Source organism: Parambassis ranga, chromosome 7, assembly GCF_900634625.1.
Source record: "Parambassis ranga chromosome 7, fParRan2.1, whole genome shotgun sequence".
Classification (NCBI taxonomy): Eukaryota; Metazoa; Chordata; class Actinopteri; family Ambassidae; genus Parambassis; species Parambassis ranga.
Window position 1 is genome coordinate 20,065,639 of NC_041028.1, and position 18,602 is coordinate 20,084,240.

General features: G+C 39.6%; 1 protein-coding gene across 2 annotated transcripts in view; it reads left to right on the forward strand.

Annotated features, from left to right (window-relative positions):
• Window positions 1-18,602, forward strand: part of ephb2a (eph receptor B2a) — a 37,443-nt gene that overhangs the window by 11,179 nt on the left and 7,662 nt on the right. Inside the window, exons 2-3 of one of the 2 annotated variants that reach the window (XM_028408912.1) lie at window positions 6,996-7,060; window positions 11,812-12,496. In XM_028408912.1, the coding sequence (XP_028264713.1) occupies window positions 6,996-7,060; window positions 11,812-12,496 (750 nt within the window). Of the gene's footprint in view, window positions 1-6,985; window positions 7,061-11,811; window positions 12,497-18,602 lie in introns of those variants that run through there. The other variant, XM_028408913.1, reaches the window with a different exon arrangement.

Below are 18,602 nucleotides of genomic sequence, written 5' to 3' on the forward strand. Positions count from 1 at the left end.
AAAAGTGTTTCAACTACCACAGTTTTTTTTTTGCCATTTAAATATGATATTTACATCCTGTCCTGTAAGCCTAATGAGACCAGGGGCAGCTTTGCACACGAGTGGCACAGAGAGGTGTGACTGTTCTCTGCTCTGACTGCAGCTGAGACTGCTGCACGAATCTCCGGTGAGACTGACAGTGGTGTCAAGTAACAAAGTATAAAAACTTACCTCACTGAAGTAGAATTTTGGGTATGTCTACTTTACTCCATATTGTATGGATTTTTTTGCCTACTTTTTACATCTATTCCTTACATTTTTACGCAAATATCTGTACTTTCTACTAATTACATTTTGAAAACAGTCTCGTTACCTGGATGTGGGTCGATCGCTTGCCATTTAGAAAATGTTTTCATGTTCATCTATTATCTTTTCTCTCAACTGCTTATGTGTATGCTACATTTCAAGAAAAGATGCACACATGTGTTGGAACTGACAGCATGACACTAGGTTTAGACATTAAAACTCCTTTGCAACATTTAGACATTTAAGCCTGTTTTTAACAGACACATTCTCAACATATTTTACATGGGAAAATTAATTATGTATCAAGCAATAGAAACCATAGTATTGCCTGTAATTTCTTTACATGTTTGTACTGCTGATGCAGTGTGTCCAGAAAGGGTCTGAGTACAATGTTCCTGTCCTGTGTGATGAGGAATAATCTTTTAATCCTGATTAGTTAAACATTAAAATAACATATATCAGTTTAAAAGTGCTCAGTGTGACAAAAGACTGACCTGTTTCAGCTGATCATATTAGTCGTCACAGAGGCAGCCAAAGTTTACCATTAATCATTAAAGTTTACTGCGAATTGAGCTCTAAGTTGTGTAGTGCTGGACATGTACATAGAAATCGGTGCCTCATTGCAATGTTTGATTTATTGATTCTGTGCTTTGTTTTTTTGCTAGTGTAAGCTCTGTGACTTACTGTGGTGGTGGTGGTGGTGGTGATGGTGGTGGTGATGGTGATGGTGGGGGTCCATGAGGTCATTGAGCACATTTCTTCCTTGAAGCCTCTAACAGATGAACCCACCCATATTAAAGTTTTCCATCAACATCATAACTCGGCTCTCATAAGGCAAACAATGAGGTTGGTGCTTTGGATTAAATTGAGTTGTGGCAAAAATGATTTTGAATGTGGACAAGATTGCCAAGAGCAGGGGTTCCCAAACTTTTCAGACCCACAAAATAATGGTGCCCCCGCAAAACCCACAACCCCCACTGTCCCCTGAGAAATGCTGCGCACAGCTGCTGCAGCAGGCGGGTCCAAGATCCCAAGGCCTATGTCATTCACATCAGGTGTTGTGCTTATTGTGCTAATCATATAAATCGAATAACTCAGGCCCTTTGTTCAACTGGTAACGAAATATAATAATAATAATAAAAATAAATAATATAAAATTAAATAAATTATTATTTTATTGTAGGAATTGAAAACTCAGTTCCATGCAGGTCTTAAACACAGGCACATCAACAACACAAAGAACACAACCTAACAACCATAGTATCATTTTAGTAATGTAAAGAGTGGTGAATTAGTAAAAGAAGCCACACTGTAAAAAAGGAACTAACAGGTGAGCACAGCATGCAGCGGCAGGACAAAAAGATGTAAACCATTAAGCACAAATAACAGACACAATGAGAGCATCCACAGACATATTAAGCATAAATGTGTGTTTGTGTGAAGATATACAATTTATTATAAAAACAATAAAACATTTTACATTTTTATAAAACGCCCCAGACAGATATAATACACAGCTCAAAACAACTCACAGTGGTTACATTTTTAACGGCTAATGGCTGTATGCTGCACAAAGATATGGAAAGATTTTCTGCCACTACAGTATCCTGTAACAATATGCAAGGCTAAAAACAGAAATATATGTTATTATTTTCAATCAAATTTAATTTTTTTCTACTGACATTTAAGCAGATTTAAAAAAAATCAAATAAAAAAACGAATGATGAAATTGTTTTTGATTATTAACTGCAGTGCATGCAGCCTGGGTTAGTGAAGTTAATTAGAGTTGAATTGAATTCATATATAAACATGTATTATGCTACAAACAAGGAAAGAATCAGCAAGAATCCAGAATGATTCCTAAATAATCAAGTTTTGCTTAAATCATGACTAAATCCTGTTTAATTTATAAACTCTTAGGGACACGTTGGCTGAATGAAACACCATGCAGTTGTCCTGATGGTCAACAGTATGAAAATGTGACCTTTACATTGTGCGCTTACATTCAAACCTTTACTATAAGCTTATTATAAGCAACCCAAAAATAAACAATGTCTGCTGTCTAATGAGGGACAAATGAGGAGACTGTGTGTGAGTCTGAAGGCTGGTGCTGAAAGCAGCACTGTGACATAAAACAACGCAAATTTAGCTGATGTATCCCAGTGGGGTTTAATCCAGCATGGCACACAGAGCGTGGTGCAGCCTACAAGGATTATGTGTGCTGGACTTAGTTGGCCCACTCTCTCCTCCTCTTTGCCCTACTTTTCATTGAATCATGCAGAGAAAGGCTGAACAAGAGGTCTCTCTCTCTCTCTCTCTCTCTCTCTATATATATATATATATATATATATACATATATATATGTATGTATAGGACAGATGGAGTCAGTGGGGAGGGGAGGGAGCCATTATTGGACAGAAAAAAGAATGAGATTACAGTTTATGTTGGTAAAATGAATGACATATTTACAGAAATATGCATTCCATTCCTAAATAATAATTCATAAGGTATTATTTAGGTGCTCTAAACCATTAAGTGCTCTGAGCTCTAGACGGTAGAGGACATCATTACTGTTGATACTCAGTGGTTCCTTTATGTCAGGTGATTTCTGCCAGCATATTGTGGCTACTCAGTTGTGTTCAAACTGCAGAGACAGAGCTGCCATGACGAATGTCTAGTCACGAAAGGAGGGCAACATATACTAATGCACCCCCGCCCTTGCAAGCCCATGCTGTCCCCATTTCTCTGCTCTAGCTCCCATCAGCAGCTCCAACCAATGCCAGCACTGCCTGCATTTTAAATGCACAACTGCAGCACTCCTCTTCATTATTAACACACATATCAAGTTCTGTCTTTCTTTCTTCATTAATATGGAAGATTCCTTGTTGGATGTTTTCAAAACATGCTGTGCAAATGGGTGAAATTGTCCCAATGCAGTGTGGTGGTAAATCCACAAGAAAATAACGATAACTATGAGAACACTGTTAAAGCTGTTAAGACTCACTGAGCCATAACACTTCACTTCAAGTAACAGCATTTTTTTAATCAATTTTTCATATAAAAATATGGATTTGTAGGGTTGGGTAGCCATCCTACTTCATTTTCTGTTCTATACAAAGAATCGGTCTGGTGTCTGTGGATGTGAGTTGGATTGATAGATAGGATAGACATACAACCAATCAGATAAATAAATCTTATGTCATAGGCAGAGTGAGACGTCCAGACCAGTATCAATAAAAACACACTGGTGAATGACCTTTGACAGATTTGCTACAAAAACCTGAAAAATCCAAGATATCATTAGGACATCTGCAAATATTTTACAAGGCAAATCATTGAAAAGGGTCTGCCCCATTTTAGGTCAAAGGATAGATTGGTGTGACAGGGTTTGTTGTGTAACTGTAAAGGGAGGGAATATTCAGACCCTGTTTATTGAAAAAAGTTTCCATGAACCAATATCAATGTGTTATGGCTGGACAGATTATGGATTTGTGGTCTTTGTTATTCATTGTTATTATCAGTTTTAACCTGTTGTTTTCATCACCGATATCATAGTTGCTTTGATGAAAATTGAATGTTTCTGGTCTTCCAACGTCAGGTGACCCAGTCAGGGTTGATAAGACCTGGCTTGCATTCACCCACAGATTATTCCCGTCCTGCTGTCAGTCCCTCTCCTGCAGGCAGTCTATTCAGGGACCTGTCTGCTCTACTTTGAACACCTTAAGCAGAGTCCAAAAGTATGCAGGCCAGCTGCTGATGTGTGATCTGACTTAGGTTGCTCACCAGTACTGAAATGGTGATCTGCCTGCAGACAAGCTTGTTGGTGGCTACGTGGGCAAGTAATAATGATATGCTGCAGAAGAATAGCTGTTGCCCCATATATGGTGTTCAGTGGTTGAGCACTGTGGTGCAGTGGTTAGCACTGCTGCCTTAAAAGAAGGTTCCAGTTCTGAGTGTGGCTGGGGCCTTTCTCTGGGAGTTTGTATGTTCTCCCTGTGCCTGTGTGGGTTTACAGCTTCCTTCCCTATACCAATGATGTGCATGTTGGGCTAACTAAGTCTGACTGATGTTTTGTCTCTCTATGCGTGCCCTGTGATAGACTGGCAACCTGTCCGAGGTGTATTCTGCCCTTTTGCCAGTTGTAGCCAGGATAGCTCAAACCTCTATGTGACAAAAGTTGGAGCTAAGAAACTAAGAAAATACATGGATGGATGGTAGTGTTTAGCTGGGCATCATGCACAGCTTGTAGCATGAGATAATTTATATGTGCAATAATTTATATGTGCAATAATCCATCTGTACCATTTATTCTGCTGTGCAATGTTTAATTCCTTTACTTTACTGCACTATATTACATTACCATTTATGCTGGTGTGCAATGTTTGTACATAGTTCCTCTTATCCTTTATTTTTTACTGTATTATATTTTATTTTATTCTATTTAACTCTTGCTCTGACTGTCGGTGTTGTATTGCTGCTGGTACCCAAATTTCCCTGAGGGACCTTCCCAAAGGGATTAATAAAGTATATTCTATTCTATTCTATTCTATTCTATTCTATTCTATTCTATTCTATTCTATTCTATTCTATTCTATTCTATTCTATAATCTTCCCATCAGATTATCTGAGTTAGGGATGCATGAAGATACTGAAATCAGTCCAAAATGAACATTGATGCAGAGATAAGTTGATTAATGTTTACTGTGTTCCCAGTGCACATAGTGATGCCATGTTGGTGGCTATAAAAGAGGCACAAGTGTGGCTGCAGTTTGGAGGTTTTTGATTGTCTATAGATACCACTTTGAGGCTTGGTACCAAATGTAAAGTGCATTAGAATTAAAATTCATTACATATTTTTATTACCAGATTTGCGGTTTACTCATAATAGGTCAGCATTGGAGTGTCATTAAAAAAAAGAAGAAAAAATGTATCAGCAATTGGAGCTGGACAATATTCCTTTAATCTGATAATGTGTCCCTTGTCTGTGTACTCAAAAACAGAACCCACACACAAAATGGTTTACAAGATGTAATATGTTTTCTTGTTAATAAGTAATAAATGTGTGCGACACCACAGGCTGTAATGCTGCTTGCAGCAGACACATTTAGATCTTCAGTCTTCTCCCATCTATGCTTCCTTCTTGGCTAGGTCTGTGGGAACTGGTTGCGGGTCAGTGCTCAAGGCCTCTTTATTCCTGTTTAGCGGCAGCTCTGACACCTGGTTTGCTGCTACCTCCCTGCTCCTCATTAATCACTGCTGATACTAACAGGAAGTGAGCACTTGGAAAAATGGGCCATTTGGATGGAACAGTGGGTGTTGGCATTTCAGCCGGATTCATTACCAATACAAGACTGACATTCATAATATGAAGTCAATCAATTCACCTAGTGATACAACGATCTTATTATTATCTTATATTTTGTATTGTATTACAATAGAGCTTATTGGCTGTAGTGCTACTATTTTTCCCCACTTTGGTTTACATACTTATGCTGAATATAACCTTGTTTAGTTAAACTTTATAGTGCTTATACTATACTGCTTGTTCTAGCACACCAGCTACTGGTGTGCTACTGCCTGGTCTGTAGCCACCACCAACATTGTGTGATCATCACTTCCTTCAAAGCCAGTGAAGGTGGACGCTTTGCTCAGCAAAGCAGTTTGATCTAAATAATTAAACATATGTTGGCTATGCAGTTGAAGCAGCATGGTCTCACCTGACACTGTTTCTCTCGGCTGTGGTAGACCTCAGTCTGAGGCTTATGGATGTAGTGGAGGGGTGAGCAGATGTCTTCAGACAGGCAGAGTGGCAGTAGGGGTGCTGTGGTGTTTAGTGGGGAGAATAAAATGAGCAAACCACAGTCAAAATAAATACACAGGGTTTGTGTGTCTGTGTGTGCGTAGGACTGAAGGTTTGTCAGATAGCAAAGCTGCACAGACTGCTAGAATACTGCAGCAGAATCAAATGAGGGTGCAGTTGTATTCACTAAAACAAGCACCCTGCATTGCAACATAAATTGGGTTAAACTTTCTGCCAGACAACCTTGTTTTCTCTTTTTATTAGACATTGGCAGCATGCTCTGCACAGATTTTCATAATTGCAAAAATAAACACAATTGCATTATACATATGCACACTGCAAATACTGGCCCCGAAATTAAAAGCATTAGTCCTTAAATTGAAAATTGTGTGCTTTTAAGCCTTAGGGACAGCTAAACTCCAAGCAATCCAAAAAGTATTTACATTGTTACATAAATGTTTGATTAACATGCTGTGAGTGTGTGTGTGCAAATACTAAATATCAGTATCCAATTAAATAACATTGGCTGCCTTTGGAAGCATAATTTTAGTCTGATTTTTATTATAAATTCATGATGGTTTTGCAATGCACAGGCTAGTAGTAGTTTGTAAGGCTAATGAACTGTAAGATCTATCTGATGTTGCTTCATTTTCTTATGCATTCATTCAATTTGTTTTTTCTAGGGACATTTCTTTGGTACTAGATGATAGCAGGTGCTTGTAAAAGCCAGTGACAATGTGGACAAAACCTCAGAAGAGGACCTATAGTATATGTATATCAACTAAAGAGTTTGATAAAATATTACATATAACAATTACAGTAGGTAGGATAATAGTATGGAAATTAGGTTTTCATCAAAACTTATTTTTATAACACCTTAACCTTTTTTTGTTTCTGTTTATTTTTGCAGAAGTACTAATGGATTCAACAACAGCAACAGCAGAACTGGGCTGGACCATCTACCCATCACAGGGGGTGAGTGTAACAAATCATGAGCAAATCATTTCTATTCTATTCTATTCTATTCTATTCTATTCAGTTGGATTAGATTCATTTTAATTCAGTTTCATTTTTATTTTAAATCTTTTGAATTGAAATTTGAAAATTGCAAGTCAGTGTTGTCATGCACCCTGTCACAGCTACTACAGACCACTTTCAATAAGTCCTGCTTTTACAAAGAAGGGATCTGTATGCTGCATAACCACTGGCCTGGGTTTATAAATATAAGTTCTAGGTAACTTCACCCCCTGCTTGCGAGAAGTAAGGAAGAGCACATTTTTCCTTCTCTATATAAAATATACCTAAATACATGTCTATCGTTCTAAAAAATGCATGTTAATGTTGTATATGTGCATAAATTCAGTGGAAACATGAATTATCTATGTAAGTTAGAAGCCGGCTTGGTGTAAGTATTACTTGACTCAGAGGAAGTCACATACGCTATGCCATTACATCCTCTCAAAACAACACGTTCGGTTGATAATTACATCCAGCCTGAAATGACACCTGACTAATGTTACATTAGCTCAATTGCCAATATGGAACATGTGGACATTTAGCCCAAGCATTACTGCTGTGAGAGCTTACATAGGAAGGTTGTGGAAGTGACTATTGAGCAAAAATGAGGCCAAACGAAAAAGATTGTGTTCAAGGCTGTGCCCCCCTCCCATAGGATTTAATGTATGAATTGTGTTAGCTGCAGCAGGTGCTGCTGATCATCAGTCCTTGATGAATTGATCATCAGTAGGTGTACAGACCTCTATAAAAACAGACGTTTTGGCACATTTAGGTGTGTTTCCAAAGGCGTAGATTTGCTTTTGACATTGGTGGGGACGTAAGATTTTTTTGCATTAATGAAACACTACCACACTGTGTTACATTAATTTCAAACCAATGACTGACAAAGAAGTAGTTTACCAATGAATAATTCCAGTTTACTTTAGCTATGGTGCAAATGAAACAGGTCTCGTGCATCAGCAACAACACAAATAGATAGCACTGCACAACCAAAACCAAAGGGAAAAACTCAGTACAAGACATATTTTCCTCCAGATAATAACAACCAATAAGCTGTGAGATTGCATTTTAACACTTATCTACATTACTTGAGCCATAGTGCATAGTGACATTTCTTATACATCGACATTAATAAAAGTAGGGAACACTGCTTAATCTGGTGGACTTCTGAATAACTCTCTTCTTTCAGCTTCAGCAGATGACACTGGAATGACTAAAAGCCTTACAAGTGCTTCAACTTGATCCTGTCTACCTCTTCTTCTTCTCCTCTACCCGGCCGACTGTCAGCAGGAAGGTTCTCCTTATGAGCTGGGTCCTGTTCAAGGTTTCTTCCTGTTAAAAGGGAGTTATTCCTTGTCACTGTTGCTCCTAAGAGGGTTCAGGCTCTGGGTCTCTTTGAAGCACTTTAGGCCATTTTTGATGCGCTATATAAATAAAACTGGATTGAACTGAAATTGAATCAAACAGATCCCTCACTTCCACTGGCATTGCCCTCAGGATCCACAATGCTATCCACCTCTCCAGTGAGCAGAATATCTTCCAGCTTCTGCAAGACTCCTAGATCTGATTGATTGAACCTCTCTTGAAACTGAACATCTACACTATCCAGCACTTTGTAAAAATCTGTAATGCTCCTCAGGTGACCCTCAGGGCTAGCCCCACCAGTGTATCTTTTTAGTGGCCTCCTCTGGTGAGGGATCTGAATGGGTTCAATGCCAAGAGAGTCCACCCTTTGCACTGCTTTATTAAAGCTCTCTTGAAAATGTTTAATCGTTAAGTTTCAGATCCTTTTAGCTATAGAGTGGGTCTGGCACACTCTATTGAGCTTTTCATTCCTGCAATAGTTGCAATCTGTTTCTGCAGGGACTTGTTGAGATTTTCTAACTCCTAAATAACTTCCAATACCAAAAGAAGCCCCAAGCACCGTTTTGCCCTTTTCAAACCTCTCATGCAATCCATTTGCCCTTGGACCTGTGTTAGATCCAGATGCTGCCATCTCCTCTAAGCTTGTCCCTCTGAATCTGTTGCTAAAAACATAGCTTTGAATTTTGCAGACTGTTTGGTTAATGAGCCCAGATCATGAACCCTAAAGCATCTCGTATTAAAGGACTAGCCTGACATGCAGCCTGTGTAATTAGGTTTAGGCAGTGAGTCCCACAGTGCACGTACAATGCCAATAGCTGTCACTTCTTTACTTCTGCCTGAGAACCTGAATAATCTATGATTATGGAGTACTGCAGGAGAGCACGAGACTGGATAGTTTGTGCAATATTTCTGACAATGCAGTTTGCTAACAACTGCAAAATCCACCAGTGCAAAAAATTTTGCACTGGTGGAGAGGTATAGTCATGACAATGAGACAGTCAGTCACAAAGGCAGGCATCATCTTTGGATTTATATTTTAAATGCTTAAACAGGTTACCGCCTTCCTTGCAATGACCACACAGCTCTGACTGTGACTGTCATATAGTAAAACACGCCAGTGTGCGTTTATTCGCTATCTCAGTTAATAAACGTATAATAACAGTGCAATAACCTTATTTTTTACAGCTCTTATGTATATAATCTAAACTGTCATCTTCACCATACCAGATCATACCGTGCAATAACAGTTTAGTACTCAAGTCACTTTATTCTGGTATTTAATGAAGCATTCATTCACCTTGTGTTTATTCTATTTATCTACTTTCTATATTTGTTTTTTCTTCTTACATGTGCCGTTGCTGCTGTAACACTGTGAATTTCCCCTGCGGGGGACTAATAAAGGATTATCTTATCTTATCTTATCTTCGATCTTCCACTCGCTGTCTCGCATGTGTTTTGGCACTGCTAACCAATGTAGCTACTAGGGTTGGGCAGTATTAAGATATTAAGGTATGCCGGCGGGGCATACATGTAGCGACGGTATCATTTTTAATACCGTCAATAAAAAAAATGCAACTTATAGAAGATAAGGATCAAATATTATACATATTTAATGCCTTGTGTGGTTGAATCTTGTTTTCAGTAGTATAATATATTTTACTTTGGAGACGTTTAATAAAGTTTATGAACATGATGTGACAGCGCGGAGAAGAGTGAGAGCGAGAGAGAGCGAGAGAGCTAAAGTTGCACCTGTGACCTTGTCCCTTAGAAGAACACTGCTGCGCTTTGGAAGTCGAGCCGGAGCTGAGATGGTGTAGGCACAAACCAACACGTTCGTGCTGCCGTCTGAGCCTTATGTTTATTGTTGTTTCATTAGAAAAACTTGGCAGCGGAAAACGTGACTGGCAGGTTTTCAGTTTACCAGACAAATGTTTTTATTATCAGAATTTATGCAGCTTAAACTGATAAATGATATGCAGGATATATAACAATATATCAAAGCTTATCTTTGAATGTTTTTATTTAGGCTGTTTTTATTGTTTTAATGTTTTTATTTTTTTATTTAGAATGTTTTTATTTAGGCTGTATCAAAGTATAAAGTGCTATGAATTAACTCCCATTCGTAACTTATAACATAAATGTTGAGCTCTTAACCTGATAAAATTACAAAAATGCATCGGGACTGGCACACGGCACGGTATTTCCGTATACCGGGAAAAAATGTGGAGGGTGTTTGACGGTATCAAAATTGGATACCGCCCAACCCTAGCAGCTACACAACAACAGGGAAAGGCACAGCCATATGTGTTACAGTAGGACCAGAGCCCTTGATTTAACCCAATCAGAATGAGAAAATCAAGGGCTTTGGGTAGTATCAACAACAGGAGGATATCTATCGGTAGAATGCCAGAATAGAACTGAATTTAACCCTTCCTGCACCCAATAAGAATATTTTTTTTTTGGAGGGGAGCAAATTACTGGTGGGGACAATTTAGTAATCACTGGACATTGGTGGGAACGTGTCACCTCCGTCCATGCTAAAACTACACCCTTGGTTAACACAATGACAAGAGAGACATAAAAAGCAAGAAAAAAGATTATTGACAAGTGGAAAACATTCAAGACAGCTGTTAATCTTCGCAGGAGTGGACATCCCAGCAAATTTGCCCCAACATCAGAGAAATTAGTTCCTCCAGGATTTCGCTGGCCTTTTTGAGATTGTGGCAGGCTAAAATGCCTGATTTTGTTTGTTGTGGTGAAATTGCAGGGACAAAAGAATGTTGCTAATAATAGTTGTGATTTTACCTTCTTATTTATGATTATTATTATTATTCATAATAAGGCAGATTGGAGGGATGGACTTAGACAACTTGCAGTCATTGAGTGGAACATGAAGAGACAGTTAAAGCTTGGTCGAACAGGGTCATACAATGACCCTGTTCAGCAAGTACAGCAGCAAATCTACATCAGACTGAAAAATAAAAGAATCAAGTTTTTGGAATGGTCTAGTCAAAGTCCAGACCTCAACCCAACTTAAATGCTGTGCTGGGACCTGTGGATATACAACCTATTGAGTCATGGAGGGTACTTAGTATTAAACACACACTGGCCTCATTTTTGCGAAATTAATATTGGCATGTTAAAACAAAGTTATATAAATGTGAAATTTTAATATGATGTTTTTTAAGGGTAATATAAAATAAATGTAATAGCTTATTGTGTGGTACCATAATCCTTTACTGTTGGAAGGTGAGATAGGAGCTGCCTTTCAGAATGTTTATATATTAGTAGTATTTGTACTTGTGTCACTTAATCTCTGTTTCTGTTTCTTGGCTCCCCTCTAGTGGGAAGAAGTTAGTGGCTATGATGAAAACATGAATACCATCCGAACATACCAGGTGTGCAACGTCTTTGATAGCAGCCAGAACAACTGGGTACGCACCAAATACATACGCCGCCGTGGTGCTCAGCGCATCCATGTCCAGATGAAGTTCTCTGTGCGTGACTGCAGCTCCATACCTAATGTCCCTGGCTCTTGCAAGGAAACTTTCAATCTGTACTACTACGAATCTGACTCGGATGTGGCCACTAAATCCTCCCCAGCGTGGATGGAAAATCCCTGGATAAAAGTGGACACTATAGCAGCTGATGAAAGCTTCTCTCAGGTTGATCTTGGTGGTCGCATAATGAAGATAAACAGTGAAATCCGAAGTTTTGGACCTGTTTCGCGCAATGGCTTCTACCTCGCTTTCCAGGATTACGGCGCCTGCATGTCACTCATTGCAGTTCGGGTCTTCTACAGAAAATGTCCCCGTGTAATTCAGAATGGTGCTCTTTTTCCAGAGACTCTGTCAGGAGCAGAAAGCACCTCTTTAGTGGCAGCAAGGGGAGTGTGTGTTCCCAATGGCGAGGAGGTGGATGTACCCATCAAGCTGTATTGTAATGGAGACGGAGAGTGGATGGTACCCATCGGTCGCTGCATGTGCAAAGCCGGGTACGAGGCCGTGGACAATGGTACCATCTGCAAAGGTAAGGAGATGCTGTTCTACAGCTCTTGGCAGTGTGCATAGCCATACAGCACTGCTGTATGGCTATGCACGCAACACAGTGGCATGGGTGTAGTAGAGCAGAATAGAGTGTAATGTTATTTGGTGTGTTAGGTGTGAGTGTATGGCGGTGTACTTCTCTCATCCACTGAAAGACAGTAGGCTCCTGTCACCTGCTATGCTGTGGAGGATAATAGACAGTTTGTTTAGACTACAGCAAAAGCTGTGTGTACATTCAGCACACAAGTGTTGAATGCACACCTCTATCATGAGGTATATTCTCTGTTTTTGTATTGTAAACAAGGAGTTTCTAAAGTCTTAGAGGGCCTCTCCTCAGATGAAGCTTAGTAAACATTGCCTTTCACCACATCAGTCTATTACAGTTGCTTTGTTTTTCTGTGATCCAGGATGCCAGGGATCACAATTATGTTATTCGCTACCAGGACACACATTTGAGCAGAGATTGAGCCAAATCTTGATTTCCACAAGATGTTCCCATTTTTAAAACCTGATTTAAATAACTTTTTTTTGTTGAAGAGACAATAAGCTTGCTTAAGTAAGTATAGTAGAAAACTGTGACACTTTGAACACAGGAAGAGAGTTGCAATGAATGGCAGACAATCCAGCGTCGATCCAGAGCCATGCCAAGGCATACAGACCCTTTCCAAAAAATTAGAATATCAAGGAAAAGTTCATTAATTTCCATAAATCAATTCCATTCAAAAAGTTAAACTTTTATAGATTATAGATCCAGGGCCCACATTTTAAACAAAGTATTTATGTGTTTATTTTTACATAATTTGGGCTCCCAGCTCATAAAACCCATGAAAACAGGGATTCAAAAAATTTGAATACTGTGAAGAAATCAGCCCAAATTATGCAGGCCATGAATGTTTTAAACTGAAAGAACTGAAAGAAAAGGAGGCTGGCTGTTCACAAAATGCCGTGTCCATGCATATCAATGGAAAGTCTAGTGGAAGGGCAAAATGTGGCAGGAGAAAATGCACCAGCACAAGAGATGACCGTGGGCTTCAGCGGATTATCAAACAGGATTCTCTCAGAGATCTGGCAGATCCAGAAAGAGTGGATCCAGGGGAAGGGTTACAACTGTCGGGTTCGTAAGAAGCATCTCAACTGGGCCAAGGAGAAGAAAGACTGAACTGTTGGCCAGTGGTCCAAGGTCCTCTTTTCCAATAAAAGTAAAGTGTACCTTTTATTCGGGAATCAAAGTCCAAGGGTTTGGAGGAACGGGTGAGGAACACAACCCAAGCTGCTTGAGTGAAGTGTGAAATATCCACAGTCAGTGATGATTTAGGGTGCAATGTCCGGTGCAGGTGTTAGTCAACTCTGCTTTCTCAAATCCAGGGTCACCACAAAAGTCTACCAGCATGTTTTGGAGGACTTCATGATTCCTTCTGCTGAGTATTTGTATGGCGATGCAGATTTCATCTTCCAGCACGACCTGGCCACTGCCCATACTGCCAGGAGCACCAAAACCTGGTTTAATGCCCATGCCCCCACAGTGCTCGACTGGCCATCCAACTCGCCATACCTAAACCCCATTGAAAATCTCTGGGGTATTCCCAAAAGGGAAAATGAGGGACACCAGACCCAAAAACAAAGAAGAGCTGACAGCAAGTATCAAGGACATTTGGGCTTCCATAATGCCCACGCAATGCCACGAGCTGATTGCCTCAATGCCACGGCGCATCAAGGCAGTGATTAAGGCAAAGGGATTCCTAACCAAGTATTGACATATCGCTTAGACAGTACCATATTTTGATTGATTTGATGTGATCCTAATTTCTTTCTTTTTTTCTGCAAAAACTGAGAAGTAGATGGTGATTTCTTTATACTGTAGTATTCTAATTTTTGGAATTTGAAATTGGGTTTTATGAGCCCAGCTCATAAAACCCAATTTCAAATAGCCCAAATGATGTAAAATTAAACAAATAAATACTTGATTGTTTAATATGCGGGCTCTGAATCTATAATCTATGGCATTTTAACTTTTTGAATGGAATTGTGGAAATTAATGAACTTTTCCTTGATATTCTAATTTTTTGGAAATAAGCATTGGAGATGAGACAATGAGCCTCAGATGTGCCAGCAGCGAGCCACCAAGAAACCATGCCCAGCCATTTTGAAAGAATAGAACCTCCCATAGGAGGCTGAGAAGACAAGCTCACCAGCAAAAGTTCCAAAGCAACAACATGTTGCCATTGAACATTTCTGCAAACCACAGATACAAACATTTTCATTTTTCTAAGCCTAAAATATGTGGTGATGTAGTATGTTTGCAGGTGTGCAGCAAATGTAACTGGGGCTGCCTGCCAGCTGTGCATGGTTTCCCTGGATTAGAGGTCTTTTATCTGATCCACATCATTAATCCTGGTCATGTCCTTCGTCTTGAGGAGTTTACACGTGACCTGCTTAGCTCAGAGAAACGTCTTCATACACAGCAGAGGCAAATCTCACTTGGTCTCTCTCTTACGTGGTCAACAGACATAATTAAACAAAACCATAGGTAAGCTACTGCACATAATTTGTTGCATACTTTCACTTTTAAATCTTACTCACCTTTTCCTTTTACCTGTATTCTGATCCTTTTTGATATTTAACTGCATTCTTTGTACCATAGAAGACACTAAGTAAGTGGCATGTGTGTTGTCCGTCTCTCATTAAAGGTAGGGTAGGGGATTCAATTCTGATGCACTTTTTGTTAAATTAGTGTAACTTCTCTTTACAGTCCGATAGCAACTAATTAGACAGTTTCTCATTAAAGCGAAGAATATTGTAGCAACCCCTTGGATCCCAGAGAGAGTCTCAACAGGTGCTCTAGGTTTCAGCTTTACAGAAATCCTTTTCTTCTTACACTGTAGCACCTAAACTGCATTCAGAATATACAAACAAACATTTCACAATATAGTTCCTATCAAATACAAACTCCTTATTACCTTAAACAGATAAAATGCCAAACCTTCATACACACAACAATGCATTTCATACATACAAGACACTAATCATAAGTAAAACAAACATACCTCGCTGCACTCACCAAGGAATGCAAATGTCTGATACGATGATCGTCTTCTGTTACTAAAACAGGCATCAAAGTTTTACTTCTGTTGTGCAAATGAGACTTAAAACTTGGAGACAGATTAAATATCCTAGGCCCAAACAAAGCAGCTTCCTAATGATCACACCTGCTAGTTGCACTTAAAGCTCTCCACCTGTACAAGCTACGGTGTCACTCACAGGCCAAAACTCAATACTACAAACACATACACAATTCCGGTGCATACAATATCCAATCACACATTCGCACACCAACCACATTAAAGGATGTACATAAACAAAATATTTTTAAATAAATCAAAATATAAATTGGACATATTTATAATTTGCTCAAAAACAAACATACAGGGACTAGTGGGGTCCTTTACAAATATTAATCATCTCTGGAAGCTATAAAACGCTAAAAACATCAGCCAGTTGTCCGGATGGACCCTGCACAGACTGCACCAGAGAGGTACGTGCACTTGAACGGCAAGATAAACACCCTTATCGGTGCAAGATGGCAGAGAAAAACAGTTTTTGGAAAAGCCACCACCAGAAAACGGCTTGATGCAGAAAGATGTGAGACAAGAGTTGTTATCAACACAACTTTTCAGTGCTGGCGACGACTGAGGGAGCAGAAGCAGCTACAGAGTGCTGCTGTGGTGGCCACGGTTCTTCTGGACAGGTAGGCTGATTGTGTGTGAGTTTTTGTTTTTACAGTAAATTAAATCATTTTCCATCACCACGTAGCCAGTTTAACCAGCATTCAGTTAGTTGTTGCACTGAATGTTATGCCAGTAGGAGAAGAGTCGAGATGTTAGTGACGCTGTCAGCTTTCACCAGGCTAAGTTTCCCAATGTGATGCTAACAGGCTCTGGTTGGCAGCTTTCTGCGTTTTGAAGCAGCTTTTATTCTATTTACCGGTTTTTCTGAGCTTCTCTCTGATCTGACAAACTTTATGAGGATACAAAGACTGTTCTTTTAGATGGTCATTATCAGGGTCACGTCAGTGCTGCTACGCAGTGTTAATTTTGGCAGCAATTTTTGATTTACTTTTTATTTTAGTCTTGTGACTAAAATGTCATTTGATTTTAGTCACATTTTAGTCATCAACATTTTTGAACTTTTGTCTAGTTTTAGTCGACTAAATCTGCCGTGGATTTAGTCGACTAAAATTCTATGATATATATTTTTTTATGAAATAATTAAGGTTTGAAGTGCAATAAAAACAGGCACAGCTTTAACTTTTGTTATTTGAAACAAACATCTCTTTATTTAATTGCTATGACCTTTTCACAAAAGAACAGTGAACAGTGAGCTGCTCTCCCTGAACACACTGTTCAGTCATGACCTTCCTCATGAATACTCCATAACTACAGCAAAACACTTTTGTGACAACTTAGAAACGGTGCGCATGCTGTAAAACCATCAGCAGCGGGGTCTTAATTTATAGATTTTGTCACGCGTATCTTTGAACGGAAGTTAAGATGACTCGTCTGCAAATGTCGCTTCACGTTTATTGTGTTTTTACCGCTGATAGTCGCTCCACACGGTTTGCAAACCGTCCTGTTTGTCTTGACATCAAACGTGTCTGTTCTTCTCCTGTGTTGTGTTACCATGCATGAGTACGCCTTCTTCCAGCATCGCGGGGTAACGCAGAGAGATCACTTCTGATTGGCTCTCTGCCGCCGTCTCCTGATTCGTCCCTCCCTTCCACAGTCAAAATTTGCTCTGATTGGATCTCGTCTCCATCAATAATTTTGTCTCGTTTTTATTCGTTGACGAAAGCGTCAATACATTTCGTCTTCGTTTTTGGCACCGTGCGTTAGTTTTTATTTAGTTATCGTCTCATTTTTTTTAGCAAAAAAAGGTTGTTAACGAAAACTATGACGAAAATGATTCGTCAACAAAATTAACACTGCTGCTACGTTGTCTCTGTGTTGTTGTAGCTGCGTCCTCAGCTCTGCTGAGGGAGAGCAGAGCAGTATCTTAGACCTGCTGCCGTTATCATTGTTCAGTTTACTGCTGCACTCTTTATGTCTTGCTGTAATTACTGTACATTCTGTAATTGTGATTTTCTTTCCACAGCTCTGTGATCTTATGGCCAGACGCTGCACTAAACCAGTCTTCACCTGCCTGAGGACAGCACGTGATAATAATAATCACTGATTTTGTTCTATTGTATATAAACTGCTCAAAAAAATAAAGGGAACACTAAAATAACATCTCCTAGATCTTAATGAATGAAATATTCCAGTTGAGAATCTTATCTCATTACATAGTGGAATACATTGAGAACAAAACAGCATAAAAATGATCAATATAAATCAAAATTTTTAACCCATGGAGGTCTGGATTTGGAACCATACTCAAAATATAATATAAATATAATAAAGTTGTTTTTGACTTTGACTTTGAAAATAAAAGTGGAAAATCACATTACAGGCTGATCCAACTTGAGTGGACATTCCTCAAGACAAGTCAAAATGAGGCTCAGTAGTGTGTTTGGCCTGTATGATCTCCTTACAATGCCTGGGCATGCTCCTGATGAGGCGGCAGATGTTGTACTGAGGGGTCTCCTCCAAGACCTTGATTAAAGCATCAGTCCACTCCTGGACAGTCTGTGGTGCAATGTTGGTGGATGGAACAAGACATGATGTCCCAGATGTGCTGGATTGGATTCAGGTCTGGTCCAAAGCATCAATGCCTTCATTATGCAGGAACTGCTGACACACTTCAGCCGCATAAGGCCTAGCATGGTCATGCATCAGAGGGAACCCAGGGTCCACTGCACCAGCATATGGTCTCACAATGGGTCTGAGGATCTCATCCCGGTACCTAATGACAGTCAGGGTACCTCTGGCTAGCACATGGACGGCTGTGTGGCCCTCCAAAGAAATGCCTCACCACACCATTACTGACGCACCACCAAACCGGTCATGCTGGAGGATGTGTGTGTGGGTTCTCTGGCAAATACCAATAACCCTGCATGGTGTTGGGCTGTAAGCACAAGTCCCACTTGTGGACGT